The sequence below is a fragment of the Notolabrus celidotus genome, chromosome 3, assembly GCF_009762535.1.
Source record: "Notolabrus celidotus isolate fNotCel1 chromosome 3, fNotCel1.pri, whole genome shotgun sequence".
NCBI lineage: Eukaryota > Metazoa > Chordata > Actinopteri > Labriformes > Labridae > Notolabrus > Notolabrus celidotus.
In genome coordinates, this window is record NC_048274.1 from 455,407 (window position 1) to 475,845 (window position 20,439).

At 43.8% G+C, this 20,439-nt stretch overlaps 1 protein-coding gene across 1 annotated transcript in view; it reads right to left on the reverse strand.

Annotated features, from left to right (window-relative positions):
- LOC117810433 (serine/threonine-protein kinase BRSK2-like) overlaps positions 1–20,439 on the reverse strand; it is an 87,491-nt gene that overhangs the window by 12,034 nt on the left and 55,018 nt on the right. The window contains exons 6-13 of the mRNA XM_034680269.1: positions 19,943–19,976; positions 19,333–19,401; positions 17,296–17,442; positions 14,026–14,057; positions 13,625–13,789; positions 13,267–13,364; positions 9,832–9,985; positions 1,772–1,831 (exon numbers count right to left, since the gene is read on the reverse strand). Coding sequence (XP_034536160.1) covers positions 1,772–1,831; positions 9,832–9,985; positions 13,267–13,364; positions 13,625–13,789; positions 14,026–14,057; positions 17,296–17,442; positions 19,333–19,401; positions 19,943–19,976 — 759 coding nt within the window. The remainder of the gene's footprint in view (positions 1–1,771; positions 1,832–9,831; positions 9,986–13,266; positions 13,365–13,624; positions 13,790–14,025; positions 14,058–17,295; positions 17,443–19,332; positions 19,402–19,942; positions 19,977–20,439) is intronic.

The following is a 20,439-nucleotide window of genomic DNA, read 5'->3' on the forward strand; positions in this document are numbered from 1 at the left end:
AGAGAGCGCTCTTAGTTAGACAGAGAGATGATTTATTTAACTGAAAACAGACGATACATCACTCCACTCAAAGAGAGTCTCTGATTCCCTGCTGCTTCAGTTTAGTTCATTTTATCTGGTTATTGTGACCTGGATGTTTAAAGGGATATTTAGGTATTTTTGAAGTGGTCACTAGTAATTGTATTAGCAACAACAGATGCCGCTCAGCTCGGCCCCTGTAATGAGAAACTGCAGGGAGAAACAGCACGCAAGCTAGGCTACAGTTTCTGCATACGGGGCCGGTTCTGCCATGTGATTTAGCTAGGTTTAAAAGACTCCTGCCCGAGCCAGAAAGCCTGTTTGTTGCACTATTCACAAATCACAAGTAGAGCGTGCACCTAAACCGAGGTGAGTGCATGAGTTGGAGTCTTTCAAAATTAGCATAAAGACGTGGCAGGACTGACCCCGTCTGCAGAAAGCTTGTTCTTCCTGTAGTTTCTCATTAAAGGGGCCGAGCTGAGCAGCATCCGTTGTTGCTGCTACAATTACTAGCAATATAAAAGTCAAACAACCCCACTTCAAAAACACTGAAATATCCCTTTAACATTTGTCTGACACACAATAACAAGAAAAACCTGACGGACAGAGACGGAGGTAAACAAGGAACGCCGTGATTCTGTGACTAGTTTACAGTTTTTGTGAAGAGGGCGATGAAACAGCTGTTTTTAACTTCCTCTTTGACAGAAAGCTCTCTCTGCAGGGATCCTCTCTGTAGTGCTGTCAGACTCTTAGGACTTCCAACAGATCCGTGTCCGGTCTGTCTCTGTGTGCTCTCGTCCGTCAACACCCACCAGGACCACCGGACAGCTGGAGTCATATGACCGAGGTTTTCCCCATGGTAATCCCTGAATGAAGGATTCTCCTCCTCCTCCTCTCCTCATCCATGTTGTCTTTCTGGTCCTCTGAAAACCTCTGACCTGTTGACTCCAGGCCTGGCTCCGCTCATCATGACTTTGGTTTGTTGTTGTAGTTAAGTGAAATACGATCTGGTGATAACACAGAGTGTTTTATTCTGAAAATTAACCGGATGTTTTCATTTTGTTTTGGTGAAACCTGACTTCCTGTCCCGCTCCATCTGCTCTGTTGAGATTGATGCGTCGTGCTCCGGCATCCGGGAACAATTGAAGTCTTGCGTATCTGATCCGGAGGACTCCGACCTGCCGGATCAGAGACGCAACAGAGCGGATCCAGTGGAAGTTAACACATTGACTAGAATAGAAAGCTATCAGATCCGGTGTGACGGTGGAATATGGCCGTTAGAATAACAACCTGAGCCTGTCAGGGACAAAAAGAAGAACTCTCACTGAGGATTATGTGTCAGTTTTTACAGTCGATGGTTGAATCCCAGACTTTGGATGCCTTAAAGCTCGTGGAGAGGACTTCATGATCACGTTTGTTAAAGTGCACCAAGTTTCTGCCTTTAAAGAAGTGAACACATCTCAGATTTTGCACATTAATAAAAGCTTTCTAAGTATTTTAATGTTTGTTTGTTTTGAAAGTTCAAAAAGTAAACCACAGATTTTTACAGTTACGATCAAACACATCACAGATCAGACCAAACGACACACACTTAGAGTTCATGTGCTACATCTAAAAGAGACAGACATTCAGAGGTGTGTGAAGAACTAAAGGGAGGAGTGTGTGAGGAAACTGGATGGTAAAAAGAGGGAACAACATGGATGTGACTCGACAAACAAACGGAGGGAGGACGACGATCGGAGCCGACCAATACCTTTCTTCCTTGCTGCAGTTAGCGTTTGTGATATCCAAGCTTTTACTGAAAACAGATTTGCTAAAAGGGGGCAGACAGAAAAACCAAGAGACAGACAGAAAGGCAGTCACATAAGGGGAATCCTAGAGTTCAGCATGCAGTAATCAAAACAACAACACAAACAGAACTTATGAAAACTTAGCACTTTAACATGAACAAATCAAAATCATCATGATACAAACAGAAAGTCAGAACATGCAGAGAGAGAGAGAGAGAGAGAGCAGAGGACGAAAACCAGGAGGAGGAACACGGTCATGGATCATGCTCCAGTCAGCAGGACATTCAACACGCTCCCTCACTGTGAAGGGACTGTCTCTGGTTCCTCTACCTGCTGGATTTACTCATGTTTCATGTTCATGTGTGAGTGTGTGTGTGAGTGTGTGTGTGTGAGTCTGATCCAAGGCTACGTTCACACCGCAGATCAAAAAGACCCAAAGCTGATTTTTTGACAATCTGTGACTCAGATCTGATTTCTTTATGACAGTGTGGACAGAGTAATGGGACACTTTCATTCGTGGTCTAAGGTCAGATACAGGTCAGATCTTTAGAGGGGCGAGGGCAGTCAGATGGTTGTGACCTTGACGCCGTTCAGGGAGGGACGGGCGGGAGTGGGAGTCAGTCGTGCTCGATGAAAACAATCATGGAAGACAGCTGCGATGGAGGTCGTCAGTGAGGTGTTTGACCTCCCAGTCTTCAGGGACCGGGTTTGAAGGTTTATCGAAAGACATGGTGGAACGTGGCCGCAGAAGAAGGGAAGAAGAAGAAAGTGAGGTCCAAAGAAGCTAAGGACAAACGCTGTCATATAATGAACTGGATCATATTTTGGTTTCAGCCGTTAGAGCTTCTTTATAGCTCCGTGGATGAAGGTGAAGAGGAGCCTGGAACTCTGGAGACCAGAACCAGTGCAGCAAACCACACTGAGTTCAAAACAGGTAGGTTAACTAGCTTCTTCTCAGGTGACTAGCTCACACTTAAAGAGTAATGTGCACAAAACAAGGCCAAAAAAAAAAGATCAGAATCGAGCATTGAGGCCTGCAGTGCGAACGGAGCCTGAGAGACCCTGTCAGGATCAGAATCAGGATCAGAATCAGGATCAAGTATCTTTGGTAATATAAGGACTAAGAACTTGTCTCTGTGTTCTGGTGAGAAAATAGTACAAAGTATAAAAATAGTCCACAGATGAAACCTTATCAAAATAAACCCTAAAAAAAGAACAACATAAGAACAGTAAGATATTAAATCTGTACATCCGGTGTGATGAGAAGCTGTTTTGGAGAAGCTGTTTTGGAGAAGCTGTTTTGGAGAAGCTGTTTTAGGGGCGCAGAATCGAGGCAGAGCAAAAAGCTTACAGCATTAAATCAGAGACCTCGTGCAGAACGGAGCCGAACAAAACAACCAGGAGCTAAACCAACGTTTCATCAACTCCACACAGAGATCATCTGCAGTCTTCTGAGTAACTGAGGTCAACAAATGCAACGACCAACAGACGCCGGTGTTTTGGTTTAAAGAGTGACCCTGCTAACTGAGGATTCTCATCTGAATGCATCTCTCACAAACGTCCTTCAGTTTTCCATTGATGAGGATATTTGGACTAATTATAAAACACTAAACTAGGATGCATTAACGAGGACTCCTTTCATGTTTAAAAAAGTGAAAGTCTTATGAAACTTGGAATCCCTTTCTAAGATATGTGGATGGTCTTGTCTGACACCTGAAAGCGATGGTACTGCCCCTTGACATATTTTCCACATCATTTATTTACCCCCCTGCTTCTGCTGCTTTATTTATCTATTGATTTATTGATTTATATATGTGTATGTATGTGTATATATATGTCTTTGTAACTTATTTTCCTTTCTTTGTCTTATTGTGACCAAATAGGAAGGGGAAGGGAGGAGGGAGGGTGGGGTGGGATAATGTTATAAGCACTTTATTACCGTCTGAAGTTGTACATGCCATACTGCCTGTGTTTTTATACCTGTATTGCACACTGATTACCTCATACAGAGATATGTGTATGCACTGATTGTGTTTTGATGTGTACTGTCTGCCAAAGAAAATCAATAAATAGATTTGGGGAAAAAAAAAAAAAAAAAAAAGAAGCGAAAGTCGCCAGTTAGCAGGGTCACACTTCAAGCTGAAACACCGGTCGCACTGAGACATCGTGATCCTGTCTGCATTCTGCAAAACTTCAGTCCACGGCTGGATGACCGACCATGCAGCAAGCAGAGATTTAGAAGCTGTTAACAGTTTACATTAGGGGTGACCCCAAATAGTGGAATATTGGATGATTGGTTCTAACGAGTCTTAGTCGACTGCCAATCTCATAGTTGAATATTTGTATATGAAACGTGGATCATTCCATTCAAACCATGGGGGTGCTCAATGTCTAATGTTACATTATTTTCCTGTTTCCTGTAAAAATAGTGTCTCATATATCCTATTTTGATATAAATATAGACTTATTGAATGTAATTCTGAGAACAGCTCTTGAAGTGTTAAATCTCCTTAAAGTGGTAATTAAATCTCCCCTGGTAATTAAAGGTGGACTCTCCCATTTAGCAGGACCTGTGGAGCAGACGTACCTCAGCTGGTCTTTAAATCTTTCTACGTTCATGGCAGCTCAAAATGTCAGGAAATAAAACTTCAGTTGATCCTAAAAACTAGTGATGAAGATGAGGAGCAGCTTCATGAAGAGGGCTGTGAGATCAAGGATTACCGGACCACACAAAAACTGTACGGGGCCAAAAGAACCAGGAGGGATACCCCAAAGCTGTCTGAAGCCTCAAAAACAATCCACAGCATCCCATCCACCTCCACACCATCAGAGAGGATATTCTCAAAGACAGGATTTACAGTCAACAAAGACAGGAGCGCACTTCTGCCCGTACACACGATGGTTTTCCTCACGTACAGTTTGAAAAGACTCAAGCGGACAAAGACGAGATGAAAGACTGTTTTAAAAGATTCTGTTAAGAGATTTAAAAACCCTTTAGCTGGTTCAGGTTTGATTTTGAACATTATACAAATGTTTAGTCTTAAGTTGGACAGACTACCCTCTGCAGTGCTGCTCTCTGCTGTGTGAACACTGTTTAAATATCTCCTGATTCCTTTCTCTATAGTGGAGCGTTGTTCCATGTTTAACTGATGGTGGTCTTATTTGAGTTTTCTCTCCTTCATCACCTCGTTGTTTTTGTAATATAGATTTAAAAAATCTAAGTTTTATATTTATAATATTCTGTTGTCCCTTTTACTTTAAGCTATGAGTCTCTTCATTGTAAAGGGTTATGTGTAATATTGTCATGCGGTCACCATCATTCAGACTTTGGGTCAATAAGGAAAAACAACAAACATTCCACTATTCATCCACTACGGGCAAAATCTGATGAATCAGATTCCACTAAGCAAATCCTTAGTCAGGGTCACCCCTAGTTAACAGTTTACATTCAGAGATTGAAGATCCGGAACTCATCTGGATGAGTGGAGCTAAATGACACTTCTGTCATCGTTATGCGTGTGCATTTTTTTGATGGCGTTGGCTGTTAACTAGACGGACTGTAAAGTTGCAAAGTGGAAGACGCTTTCTGTTTGTATCCTGAAAACCAACCCGACAAAATGTGATAAAAGATAAGTGTCGGCAGGACGGAATAATCGATGCAAAAGGGAAGAAGAAAGCTTTTCTTGCACGTGGTTAACTTTGAGAAACAGCTGCAGGTTTCCTAACAAAGATCACAGGTTGGGGATGACATGAGTTCCCCTGTGAGGAGAGTTACAGATCAAGTTCTGCCGAGTTATGAACAAGGAAAAAAAGGTCCCTGCCTTTTTAAAGCAGATCACGTCAGCAGACTTTCTAAAGGAGCGTTAAACTTCCATGAGGCTGCGTTGGAGAGGTGACTGAAACTGTCAGACTAAAGGATCAGTCAGTGTTTTTAAATCAGTAGAACTTGATGTGTCTCCTGAACGCATCACGCTGAGTGTTAATCATTCCCTCTCCCTGGACGTCTTCACTCAGACGTTTGGAGAAGACGATCAACAGACGCCTCAGCCTCGGGTCCACATTACATCCTGACTTTCATGTGGGTCTGAGTTCCTCCGCTCCGCTCGACGTGACCCTGGGATGAAATTCATGTGAAATGACTCCATCTCACTTTTTAATGATAAAGTTTATGAAGGATGTCGGAGCAGATTTTTAGCTCTGCCGACCTCTCTGTGACCGCAGAGCGAGTGGCTGAGCGGCTGAGCGGCGGACGCTTCATTAAGAAGTTATCGGGTCGCTTTTATAACAATTCAACATAAATATGAAATAAAACACGACAGATGAAAACAAGCTTTTAGCTCCAGAGACAAATCAACTTCAGAATGAACTCCAGCTGAGATTAATCTTTGATCAAAGACGCTCCTGGAGGTAAAGGAAGATAAAACATCTTCAGACTGAATCAAACTTGTTTCTACTTTGAATGAATATCGCAGAGCTCCTGTTCCTTTAATGGAAAGACAAATTGAGACATTATCATGGCTCAAACATAAAAACATCAAACTCTAAAGCAGGGTTCTTTTTGTGCTTTTAAATAGAAGATGAGGCCAAAAAAAGTGACGCTGATTTAGAGTACTTTTCCTCAACATAATCACCCTGTGATTGGTTGGTTCCTGCAGTTTATTGTGACAGTTTTAAAGCCTGTTCTGAGATGTGTTACTGCCACTAACTGTACTGTAGAGGAGAGGCAGGGAAATAAAATCACAGCAGTAAAACAAACAGCTTCCCAAAGTACTTCCACGACTCTGTTTGACAAAAACTCTCAAATCTCCTGAAAACAACTTCTCTTTAGTCTAAACATCGCCTCAGAGACGAAGAGAGGGGCGGCAGGATGTTGTTACGGATGAATCTGAAGTATCATGATGTATATGTTGTGTTGGGTGATAGACTCTGCTGCTCAATCTGATCTTCCTTGTTTTGGTTTTAAAGCATTCAAACACAGCCATGAGGAGTTTGTCTCACAGAGGTCAGCTGTGTCACAGAGAGCTTCTACAGCTCTTTGTCACGATCACCAGAGAGTGAGAAGGAAAGGTAAGAAGGCTGCAAAAGGATTAGACCTGGAGGGGAAGCATGCAGCTTGCATCGGGTGTCTGAGGGTGAAATGTGAACTTTAATGAGAAGAGGAACATGCAAGATGCACAAAATGTGAGACACTCCTGAGAAACTCTATCTGTGAAACGAAACGGGGAGTTTTTGATTGTTGCATGGGACGACTAAAGCATGGGGGCAGCTCCTTCAGCGATGAAGAGATACAGCAAGTCCTTCTTTCCTGCAGCAGTCAGACCTTCAATCTAAGCTTTCAGCGTTCCAAAGAAAGACATAGATATATAAACTCACTCCTATCACACGGAAGTGCCTCTTGGACGAAACTTAGCTTCAGACGATGAGCAACAACAAGTCCAACCTTTCTTTTGCAAGAACTAACTCAGTGTTTTAATCATCTGTGCTCCGTGTGCTTCATGAGTTGCCTGCTTCAATCTCAAAGGCTGACACTGCAAGTCTGCAGAGCCTGAGACTTCATGATGAACACAGAGGAGGTTGGTTTGATATGATCTAGGAGCCTTTGCTGAAGCTTTTTGTACAGCAAGGTCAAAATGATTAGCCCCCCTTGTGAAATCAGATAAAACTCTTGATTTCTCCATGAAAATGACCATTAAAAACAAGTGTTTATAGTTTATGTGTTTCCAAATAACAAAGACAAATGTTCACTATGTTTGATTTGGATATTTTGTTGATGCAATGAATTGAAACAAGAAAATGTAAAAATGGCATGTCCAAAATTATTAGCCCCTGGCCCTAAGTAGTCAATAGTGCGCCCGTTCTGAGCCACACCTGACAACAACCTCTTCAAATAGTTCTTTACAAGGTTGGCACATGTCTCTGGAGGGATTTTGGTCCATTCTTCCAATGCAAATTGTTCCAGCTGGTCCAAAATACATGGTTTCTGAGCATGGACGTTCACTTTGAGCACCCGCCACAGATTCTTCACAGGATTTAGATCTGGGCTCTGTGCAGGCCACTCCAGGACCTTGGTTTTGGTGTCCTTTAAGAACTGTTGGACCAATTTTGACGTAAGCTTTGGATCATTGTCTTGCTGGAAGACCCAGCGCCGACCAAAGCCTAGACTAAGAGCAGAGTTCTTCATATTATCCCTCAAAATGTCAACATAACTTTCTTTTTTCATGATGTCATGCACCCAAACAAGGCTCCCTGTGCCTGAGGCTGCAAAACAGCCCCACAGTACGATGCTCCCTCCACCATGTTTAATTCTGAGGACCGTGTTCTGAGGGTTGAAGGACTCTCCCTTTCTTGGCCAAACATGAACAACATCCATGTGCCCAAAAAGTTCCATCAGACCAAAGGATGGACTTCCAAAACTCATCTTTACCTTTCAAATGTTCTCGGGTAAACCTCAGTTTGACTCTGATGTGCCGCTCTTTGAGTAAAGGGGTTCTTCTGGGACGATGGTCCTGAAGCCCACTACAATGAAGATCCCTCACAACTGTGCTCCTTCAAACATCAACTCCAGAGGAGGTCAGGTCAGCAACAATCACCTTGTTAGATGTCCGGGGTTTCTTGCTGACATCTTTGACTACTTTCCTCTCCAAAGTTCTTGAAATCTTGTGTTTTCTACCACGCCTAGGTTTGTTTCTAACAGAGTTTGTCTCCTTGTATTTTGCAATGATGCAACGTACAGCTGTTGTAGACACTGTAAAACACCTGGAAATGACAGTATAGCCTTCCCCCTTATTATGAGCCTCCATTATCTTCTTTCTGAGCTCAGGACTGATTTCCATTGTCTTAGGCATGGTGAGTAAGAGTAGTCTCTCTCAATAACATGTTCAAGTGCCCTGTTTGGAGTCCCTTAAGTAACTCTCAATGCTGATTGGATGCTCAGGTGTTGTTAGGAAACCAGCTGACTGCTCAGGTGTGTTTTAAAAGTAAAAATTCACAGGGGGGCTAATAATTTTGACCACCCCATTTTTCACTATATTTGATATAAAGTTATCCTGAAAATGTATTTTACATTCCAAAATGTCCCAAAGCTACTAAAGAACACTGGTGAATGTTTGATTATATCAAGTTTTATCAATGATTCAAACATTGGGCAGAATTTAAGGAACATGTTCCAGAATTCCTGGGGGGCTGATCATTTTGACCTCAAGTGTATATATGTCCTTTGTTTTTTATATTTCTACCTCCTGATGAGAAACTGCTTCGTCTCTAGTCCCAGGGTGACTGTGGTCGCCGTTATCAAGGATGTGTTCGTCTGTATTTTGTCTTCATATGTTCTTAAAAAGCAGCAAACATACAGTATTCAAAAACATAAACATCAGGGCTTTAATTCTGATTCTCCTACATGCTGTTTGTGCAAACAGTCCAACCATCAGCAGCCACTTGATGCACCGACTTGCTGAAACACTTCAGGCTCGCAGCTTCTTAAACAGGATGCTTCTCGTCCTCTCTGACCGCATGCTCCATGCACACTTCACACACACGACGCACAAACCCGTCCGCCCTGTTCATGCACTTTCTATCTTTTCTTTCTTCTCCACCAGAGCTAAGAGCGCACTGTTAGCCTCTGGCGGAGCGGCTGAAACAGGAGCGAACGTCAGGTCTTGTGTGATAAGAACTGAACATCCTGAACGGACAGAGAGAGAGAGAGAGAGAGAAAGGACGTGTGATGTATTTAACCGCAGTTGTGTGAAGGAGGGGAGGATTTACTGCTGAGGACGGAGCTCAGAGTGGAGCTGATGGAGCTCAGTGGAGTGAGGAATTGGACTGAGGTTGTGCTGAGGGCAAACAGACGTCGTGAGGGACGTAAATCTGAGAGAGCTGCTCCTCCTCCCCTCACTGCTCTGAGATTAAATACATCCTGATTAAACACTGATATCAGACATCATCAATTACACTTTAAACAGCCAGAGTCCTCCATCGTCCCGCGTCTGCATCATGCTCGTAAACACACAGGTGTCCCGCGTCTTACCTCTGACCGTGCGTCGCCATGTCGATGGCTCGTCTCACAGGAACAGGCGACCCTCCCTCGGTGACGCTCAGCACCTCCATGGACTTCCTCTCCGGTCTCCTCTTACCGTGACGGCTGAGCATGGGCGAGTCCACTCGCTTCCTGGGAGGGTCTGCTGAGCGGGTCCAGGGGTCAAAGGTCAAGAAAGGGGAGACACAAAGACAAAAAGAAGTCAGGAAACAGAAAGATAGACGGTTCATCTTTATGGCGATCAAACAAAAGCTTCAAACATCAAACATCCTTACACTATACGTCCTTAGGTCAGAGGGTGAAGGTGTCAAACCTGTAAGTCGGTTTCATTACGCAAAGAACGTCCACAAACAACGTCCACAAACAACGTCCACAAACAACGTCCACAAACAACGTCCACAAACAACGTCCACAAACAACGTCCACAAACAACGTCCACAAACAACGTCCACAAACAACGTCCACAAACAACGTCCACAAACAACGCCCACAAACAACGTCCACAAACAACATCCACAAAGAACATCAACAAACAACGTCCACAAACAACGCCCACAAACAACGTCCACAAACAACGTCCACAAACAACGTCCACAAACAACGTCCACAAACAACGTCCACAAACAACGTCCACAAAGAACGTCCACAAACAACGTCCACAAACAACGCCCACAAACAACGTCCACAAACAACGTCCACAAACAACGTCCACAAACAACGCCCACAAACAACGTCCACAAACAACGTCCACAAACAACGTCCACAAACAACGTCCACAAACAACGTCCACAAACAACGTCCACAAACAACGCCCACAAACAACGTCCACAAACAACATCCACAAAGAACATCAACAAACAACGTCCACAAACAACGCCCACAAACAACGTCCACAAACAACGTCCACAAACAACGTCCACAAACAACGTCCACAAACAACGCCCACAAACAACATCCACAAACAACGTCAACAAACAACGTCCACAAACAACGTCCACAAACAACATCCACAAACAACATCCACAAACAACGCCCACAAACAACGTCCACAAACAACGTCCACAAACAACGTCCACAAACAACGTCCACAAACAACGTCCACAAACAACGCCCACAAACAACGTCCACAAACAACGTCCACAAACAACGCCCACAAACAACGTCCACAAACAACGCCCACAAACAACGTCCACAAACAACGTCCACAAACAACGTCCACAAACAACGCCCACAAACAACGTCCACAAACAACGTCCACAAACAACGTCCACAAACAACGTCCACAAACAACGCCCACAAACAACATCCACAAACAACGTCAACAAACAACGTCCACAAACAACGTCCACAAACAACGCCCACAAACAACGCCCACAAACAACGTCCACAAACAACGTCCACAAACAACGTCCACAAACAACGTCCACAAACAACGCCCACAAACAACGTCCACAAACAACGTCCACAAAGAACGTCCACAAACAACATCCACAAACAACGCCCACAAACAACGTCCACAAACAACGTCCACAAACAACGTCCACAAACAACGTCCACAAACAACGTCCACAAACAACGCCCACAAACAACGTCCACAAACAACGTCCACAAACAACGCCCACAAACAACGTCCACAAACAACGCCCACAAACAACGTCCACAAACAACGTCCACAAACAACGTCCACAAACAACGTCCACAAACAACGCCCACAAACAACGTCCACAAACAACGTCCACAAACAACGCCCACAAACAACGCCCACAAACAACGTCAACAAACAACGTCCACAAACAACGTCCACAAACAACGCCCACAAACAACGCCCACAAACAACGTCCACAAACAACGTCCACAAACAACGTCAACAAACAACGTCCACAAACAACGTCCACAAACAACGTCCACAAACAGAACACGTGGGATGGATTCTTTATTTGCATGGTGTAGTTTTTCTGTTGAAAGGATTCAGGGCCTGTTTCCACTAACTGTGTTTTGCAGCAGCTTCTGTTTTCGGCACAGTTTAACATTTTGGGCGCTCTGCATTTGGTCCCTGTCCTCACAGCATCTTTAGTGCATCCAGTTTGACTTTTGGAACACTTCCGTGCTCGTCAATGCCACGCCTCCTCTCATTCGTCAATTAAAATTGAGAAGGGGCGGGGCCATGGATCACAGCTTTTTATATTTTGGGGCATTTTTCGGCTTTATTGATCAGACATCTGAAGAGGGACAGGAAATGTGGGGAGCAGAGAGTTGGGGGAAGGCATCCTGGTCGAGGCCAGGAGTCAAACCTGCAAACCGCTGCGACGAAGACTTTAGCTTCTGTATTTGGGATGCATGCTTAAACCCCTGGGCCAATGGCGCCCCATCACAGCTGTCTATTAAGGGAACAATTTCCATGTCTGTGCTGATTATGCCAGGGACAATATTTTACCAGAATGTGATTAAATTAAAGTAAAAAACATTCTAACAGACTTAACAGTCAGTACTGCAGGGTATTTGTACTTTTCTTTTCTATTTTTTCTTTTCTTCTTTTGTTTGTTTGTGTTTTGGTTTCTCCTCTCCCTTCTTATTTTCATTTTATTTTATTTTATTTTATTTTTTTGTTTAATCTTGATCTTTTTAGGGAGACTTTTAAACACTGGCAAGGGACTACGGATGTAAAGTAGCCTTTTGGCTAACTCTTGCATATTTACAGAAGTGTTAATTAATATGCACGGTCCTTTAAAATTAAAATTAAATTAATTAAAGTAAGAGTACAAGAGTTGCAGCTAGTGGACACAGGCCCTAAAACCTCCCCTCTAGGTGCTTTTCAACTGCAGGAACTTTTCTGAGACCTAGGGACTTTGCTCCAGGAACTAGGTGCTTTTCAACTGCAGGACAGGGTTTAGTACCAGGGTCTAACTTTAGTTCTGGGGTAGTCAAACTCCCTCTGAAAAGTCCCTGCTTGGGGGGGTTGTACTTTTCAAACGTCCAGGAACTTTGGGGGCGGGGCCTACAAGGCTAAACGTACTTCTGACTGAAATTATAATTTGCAGTTTGTGTCTTTTATTCTGATTTCAGTGTTTTTATGGATCATTTAAAATGTTTTGGGCTTTAAACCAATCATGCTTCAAAAAGGGAAGGCTCCAAGTGAACCTAGCTGCTGTCTTATTTGATTAATTTTCTGATAACATCTTAAAATACATTTTATTTTGATGCTACATGTATGCTAACTTCAGATTAAAGACATTTTTTAAATCCAATTCCTTTCCTTTTGTTTCCTTAAATGTTTACACTCTTGGTTTTCACACATTAGGCTTCCAACATTATCTGTAAACACATGAAAGCTGATGAAAGCTGGATCATCACACTGTAAAGCTTATAGAAACATGACTTGATAATAACTGTCATTGTATATCTTAGTGTTCAGCCGACCTTGCATACCGATCTCGTTGCGTGGCGGCAGGTTCTGGTCCTCGTGGCTCGGATACCTCTCCTTACGGTCCAGCAGCAGGAAGTAGATCATCTTCTCCTGGTTTTCCCTGGAGAGAGAAGACGGTCAGGGAGCTTTTCGAGAGCTGAGTGCACATTTTTTTAAGAGCAGGACGGTGAGATCCTCAATCATCAAACGACGTGCTTAATAGAAAAATTCATCAAACTGACAATTTTGAAGCCGTCTCATATATTTCTCTTCTCCTCGCGTCAGCTCCTTCACCCCCCCTCTCTCTCTAATCTTCTTCCTCTGTGGTTTCACCCCCCTCTCACCCCTCCCTCCCTCCATCTGCTCCTCCCCCTCACTCACTCCTCAGACAGCAGGTCTTTGGTCAGTTTCTCCTTGTCTCTGAAGCAGCCCAGAGAGTGCATGCTCTCCAGGACGTCCGGGTCGATCTCCTCGGCTGCAGCCAGCGTCCTGATGGCCACCTTCCTGGGGACGGGCTGCTCCGGCTCCGGCTCGTTCTTTCCGGCTCTGCAAGCAAACACGAGCAGATGAATGACACGCTAACACGCGGTGATCGATGCAACGTACAGGAAAGAATATAGCTATGAAATCTCTCTCTCAGGACTGATGGACCTGCCTCTCCTCTGAGAGGTGTCCCGCACAGAGCTGACGTAGACTTCTCTTACACCTTCAGAGGAACATGAGCATGCGTACAGACGTTAAACACAAACAGCATGAAGCAGAAACAAGGTAGATATACTCACAGGTACCACGTATGCTTCTGGATCTGCTCTAACTGTAACAGAAAGAAGAGAAAACATAAACATCAGAAGCTTGTTTACATGTTCAGTGAAAGAAACAGAACGGCTTCTCTAAATACAGGACAGATATGAAGTGAATGAGTTATCATCATTCTTATTATTTGCAGGCCTGAAGTGTCACTCATATGTTGTGTCTTTGCTGTAGTTCAGCCTCCCTCCACTAGCTGGTGCTGTAGCTCTGGTTAATGTCTGCTGCCATAACACTCTAAAGCTCTACTACCTGGATGTAAAGGAGCACAGGTGATGATGTCACCTTGTAGCTCGGCATGTGTGAGTATGTTGCTCTAGTAAATGGAGGTAAAGTTGTATGTAGGCTGTGTCTGGTTAAACTGACATATAACCACTCCACCAGAGACATGAGGAACCAGCACAGGCAGGAGGACGCTGACCTGGATGGAGGAGCTAGCTCTGCACCAGTTTGAGAGTTTACCTGCAGACTCTGTGATCCTGTTTCGCCGTGCCAAAGAAATCTGGCTCACTTTCAACTGTTCTGAATATGTTCTTAACGTCAGCCTAGTCGGTTAGTCAGAGTTTAAGTTTCCATTTCACACCAGTAAGAACAGTAAGAGTTACTTTGGATCATCCTCAGCCTTCCACCTGAGGTTTAAGATTGGAAAAAACTCCTTGTTCTCAGGCTGCTGCAGCGACTCGTCGTTATAACAAGAATATTCCTTCTTTCATATTCATATTCTTATGTTCGTTTCCCTGGAACAGCAATGATGTTCCTGGGTCAATTTGACCCGGGGCATAAATACAAAAGTGTCAAAACTCCAAAAAATCCCAATAAACATTTTTTTAAATCTCATTATCCACTCCATTACTAACCATTTAAATCAACATTTAGTGCATTGGTGTTCTTTAATTCTAACAGATCATGGTTCAATGAGGATAACTCACTCGTTTTTCATGAATATTCATGTTAAAACTTAGTAAGAATGTTGGTAGGACTCCCTTGCAGAGAATCTTGATATGTTTTGCCCCTACCGTGTGGATGGGATGGAGTTTGCCCACAGGAACAGAGAAGGTGGAGTGAAATGTGTCACACAGTTGCAAAGAAATAATTAGTATTGAGCACTTCTGACCCCTTTTAGCCTCCACTTTGACTGCAGGGTCAAATGAACCCACGAACAGTATCTGTGTAGTATAAACATGCAGGGGGGTTGTAAATATGTGAAATGAACCATCTTTATTTTGTATGTTGATTATACTAGTTAAGGCAAGTAGAAGAAGTTTCATACCGAAAAAATACTTCAAACATTTTTTTTTTATTTTGAATTTTGAAATGGGTCAATCTGACCCGGAACATACCAGGAGGGTTAAGTGACTTTGAAATGAGTCACCTAGGAACATCCTAAATCACACACAACTTGTATGTTGGATCCAATTTAACTCTTAAAGGTGACATATCATGCAAAATGGACTTTTTAATGGTTCTCTACCTGAAATCTGTGTCCCTGTCTACAAACCCCCTGAAAAGTCAAAGACTCCATTCTGCCCCTGTTCTGATTTCTCCACCTTTTTGTAAATGTGTGCTGAAACCAGCCGTTTCAGTTTTCAGTGTTTTTCATACGTCACAACGCCATCCGGTCTGTAACAGGAAGTCAGAGCTCGGAGCTTGTTCAGCCCATAGACTGTATAAAATACAACTCAACCCCTCCTCCGTTTTTCATTCCCTGCACACATGTGTGCTAACAAGGAGCTTAGGAGGGAGGCATGCTAGTTGTAGACTGTCTTAACAAACACAAAGGTCGCTTTGACTCCCCACGTCTGCAGATTTGAACATCTAGTGGATGATTTTTATGTATCATGGTAAAGTGCTAGCGCTAGTTAGCATAGCCACATAGCTACATGTTGGTAGCTGTGTACCAAGACACACGTCGACATGCTGACAAATAAAACAACAAGAAACACTAAATCTGTGACCAATGGTTCAGAAAGGTCCTGCTGCAGGCGCCTCTCCATCAGGATCAGATTCTGGATCAGATTCAGAGGGTTGAAGTAACGCGGGTCTGTGAGCAGCCGTGTATATTCAGCCAACCTGTAAACATTAGATCAACGTGCTGGAGAGCTGAGGCCACACCCACTTCCTGAGGGGGCGTGGTCAGAGGGAAACAGACCGTTCTGAGGAGGGCTGAAAAAGAGGGTTTTCAGGCAGACCAAAATCTGATTTCAAAGTGTTTTTTTGAGCATAAACTTTAAAGACATGTTTTGGGGACCTCTTAGACCAATATATGTTGATGAAAAAAGCGTGATATGTCACCTTTAAATCACCAAAATCCCACGAAAACATTGAGGTAAAGCAGGAAGTGCTGAGATCTTGGAGGTTAAATGACTGTTTTTTAAGATTTAAGATTGTTGTTTTTTTAATGGATCTGGTGGCTCGAGGAGAACGATGTAACAGCTGTTTCTTGTGTAAAAAACCTACTTTAGGTCTGTCTCTGTAGGGATCCTTTCTGTAATGGTGTCAGACACTTATACTAACAACCTCAACCTTGCAAGCATTGTACTGGAGTAATTTTAAAATGTAAGTACCTCTTAGTCATTGAAACCACAAAACGTATAAAGCAGGGCTCAGGTTTGAAACACAGAGGTTAACTACGTCCTCTCATTATATCCTTTAATCAGCGACACTTAAATCATTGTTTTGTTTTCTCAGTGAATCCACCCGGACCTCTGCTGAGAGCGTTTGGAGTTATTTTTAGCTGCAGCAGGTTTGTTCAGGTCACAGCTGTCTTATAAGTGATAAATAAGCTGTAGTTTCACACCATGGCAAAGTTCTGCATCACTAATGACTCACTCCTCAAAGTTCACAGCTGCTTCAGGTAACTGGACCGACCCTCTGCAGGCTTCCCTCTGATTCAGTTAAACAGGAATGAATCCCCCTGATTCCTCACATCCATGAAGAAGCTGCTGCTGTTCTCTCAAAGTTCAAAACAGAAGTCAGAGCCCATCATCGTAATGCACCCTCTGTCTTTTTCTGTTATGTTTCTATTCTGAGTCAAAGCAAACCGCTGGCCGGAGATGAAAAGATTTTATGCAGAGTGAAGAAGCTGCAGAGACGGTCACGGTGAAATCTGTTAAATTTAGACCGAGCTGTCCCCGAGGCTGCAGACTGTAAGAATGCAAACTGAGCCGGAGTGATGGAGGGTTTCAGCCGTCTCCAGCTCTGCAGCTCCGGACAGGATGGTAAGGTAAGGTCAGGTGTGTTCTCACCGTCAGCCTCTTGGTGGCGTCCACCTCGATCATCCCCCGCAGGAGGTTCTGACAGTCCGGAGGGATGAAGTGTGGCATGTGGAAAACGCCCAGCTTCACCTTCTCCAGCAGGTTCCTCAGGTTGTCATCGTCGAAGGGCAAGGCGCCCTGGAGAGGAGGAAACACAGCGACGAGTTAGACACATGCTTCATCAATACTTGATTCTGATTGGTTAAAGCTCCAGAGCAGTGTTGATAAATGCTGAACAGTTTGAGTGACGCTGAGGACGACCTGATCACACATCATATCAAATGTCTGTCACGTTCCTCCTCTGCTTGTTGACACTGTGGTAAAAAACAAGCTGGAAGCATCGTGCTAACAGAGCTAACACCGGACACGAACGCCACATTGGAAGGATTTCACCTGCTGTGGGCGGACAGGATACAGGAGAGCAAGACTGAACTACCTGGGGAAGAAGGCCAGCTCAGTCCTGGACCCTGTGGAGGTGGTGGCTGACAGGAGAATTATGCCCAAGCTGTCGTCTCTGATGAACATTTCTTTCCTATATAAATTCTTGTTCTGTACACCTTCTTGTTTGCTGCTGTAACTCCATGAATTTCCCAGTTGTGGGAAGAATAAAGGAGTATCTTATCTTATCTTAATAAATATAGACATATGTATGTATTTAATGCTGCTTATGCTCATCCCTGAGAGTTCCAGTTGTCTTAGGATGCCACAGAAATGTAAAGTATGAGTTCGCCTGTCACTCCAAGAGGCCATGTCCTGCAACTTCAAGGCTCAGTATAATTAAAACAGGCAAGGTATATACAAATGAAACCCTTGTATAGCTGTTATGCACAAAGAAATGAACTATAGAACCAAACCTGATGTTATTACCAGGTTATCAACATGTTTATACCTGCAGAGAAGTCTGACATCTAACTATCAGCTGAATGGGGATTTGTTGACTTGTGAAGCCAGTCTTCAGTGGACACTGGAGGAACTGCAGGGCTTTAGACTGAAGCATTGGCTTCATTCTGCAGCACCAAAGATTGTCACGTGAGAACACTTCACTGGAGACGTGTAAAGCCCTGTTTTATCTGGACACTGAAGATGTTTAGACGACAGATCAAAAATCAAAACATCATCCTCCTGTTGTCCTGTAATCGTCCTCTCAGAGATAATCTGGATCTAACTAAGACGAGGACTGTGAGAGGAATCAGTCCCTGAATCAGTGATGATGAAGCTGTTTGTGTCGGCTCTCTGCAGCTGTGGAGCGCGCTCAGTGACATGACGACTGCTACAGCTTCTCCTCTTTGTAAATGCGTGCAGGACGGAGCCAGATGGCCGCTGACACAATCAAAAAAAAAAAGAGGAGTGCAGAGATCTATCTTCACATGATGACTGTGTTAGTGCTCCGTCTTAATCAAGAGGAGGACGTGCGAGCGAGTGAGCGAGCTCACAGTTCACCAACAAACTGTAATCTGCTGCTGCTCTGACGACTCACTTTTCACTGTCACGTTACAAACTGCTCACACAGGATGTGTGTTTTTTATTTAATGTGTCACATGTTTATGAGTGACGCTCTGCAGATAACTGATGAATCTAAGTGTTTAAAGGGAAACTGTTCAATGATTCAAAGTTAAAAATGACACAAAGGAAGATGAGATAAGGATTCAAAGAAAAGAAGAGCACTACAGTCTCTCCTGTCCTCAGTGTTTGATGTGAACTCTCCGACCTCCAGGCTTTTAAAGTGATAGTTTGAGGCCTTTTTTTTAAGTGAGGTTGTATAAAGTACTCATCAATAGTGAGTGCATTACCCACAGGGGATCCCGGTCAGCCCGGCCCCTTTGTTATGAAACCAGCCGGAGAACCAGAGCGGAAGCTATCACCCGCTGCAGACGGGGTCAGCTCGACGTCACTCAGCTGATTCTAACAGAAACACTGATGTCGGTGTGAGTGCACGCTGAATTTAAACATTTCTGACTGTTCCTGTGTCTCCTTTAAGGTGTGGTGATTTACAGGAGCTCTCTCTGTGCAGCAGCATCTGTCACTCACCACTAAAAGTGCAAACAGGATGACACCACAGCTCCATGCATCTGCTTTCCTCCCGTCATACTTCTCCCCCTGGAACACACAGAAAGAGAGAAATCACATGGTGAAGTGAAGTTAAAGTGTCTGCAGCATTCAATCTTTCCCCAAACTGCAAATCACCCTGACTGCTCTCGGCCTTGGCAGCACGCTTAATGGAAAAATTCACTCGTATATGGATATTTCTGCAATGTGGCATCAGCAATCTGCAGACTGCAGTGCAGGAGTTATTTTTGGGGAGGAAGAGTTTGGATTTTCTTTTTCTGGTGCACTAAACATCGCTCGTCTGCTGAGGGACTGATTCATGGAGAGGAAGGGACATCATTTCAATATATTAAAGAGAGGAATTAAGTTCTGTGCTCAGTTTAATTTACAGAGTGCATATTTATTTATTTTGTGTAATCATGTCTTTATATAAATAAGAAGCGTACGTGTCTGTGACTACAAAGGGAGTAGGACCAGAGAGGCGAATGTGAGAGAGTGCAGGGAGGACGGAGCCGTGATGTAAGAGCCATTCAGCTGCTTTTTACTGTATGAAAGGCAGAGACACGGAGAGACGAGCAGAGAGAGCACTTACCCTGATAACCTCTGGGCAGGCGTAGTGCGGAGATCTGAAAGAGAGGCAAAGAGAGGCGGTTATGGACCCACAGAAGAAGTCTGCACGCAACATCACACAACACCACGCACTCTGAGGGAACACAGCCAGCAGCCACAGCAGAGGGGGGGAGCGGGACCAGGTGAGTCCGAGGACAACCTGCTCTCAACAAAGCTCTCTGAAGGGACAGAAACCACTTTACACAGAAACCATGAAAACAGGAAAGTTTCATCTCCTGACGTGGATTAGCTCCGTGTTCACTAAGTGAGCGTTACGTAAGAGAAGATGGCCTCAGTCCAAAGTCAGGCTGCGATGGCTCATCCTGGTGAATAACACGAGACAACATCCAGCTCGTCTTCTGCAAAGACTCCAGAGTTTAACGCACGCAACGAAGGAAGGAGGAGCTTTTAGGGACAGGAATATCATCATGATTTACTTTAGATTACAAAAAGGAAGAAAACAGTTCAACAACAATCAAA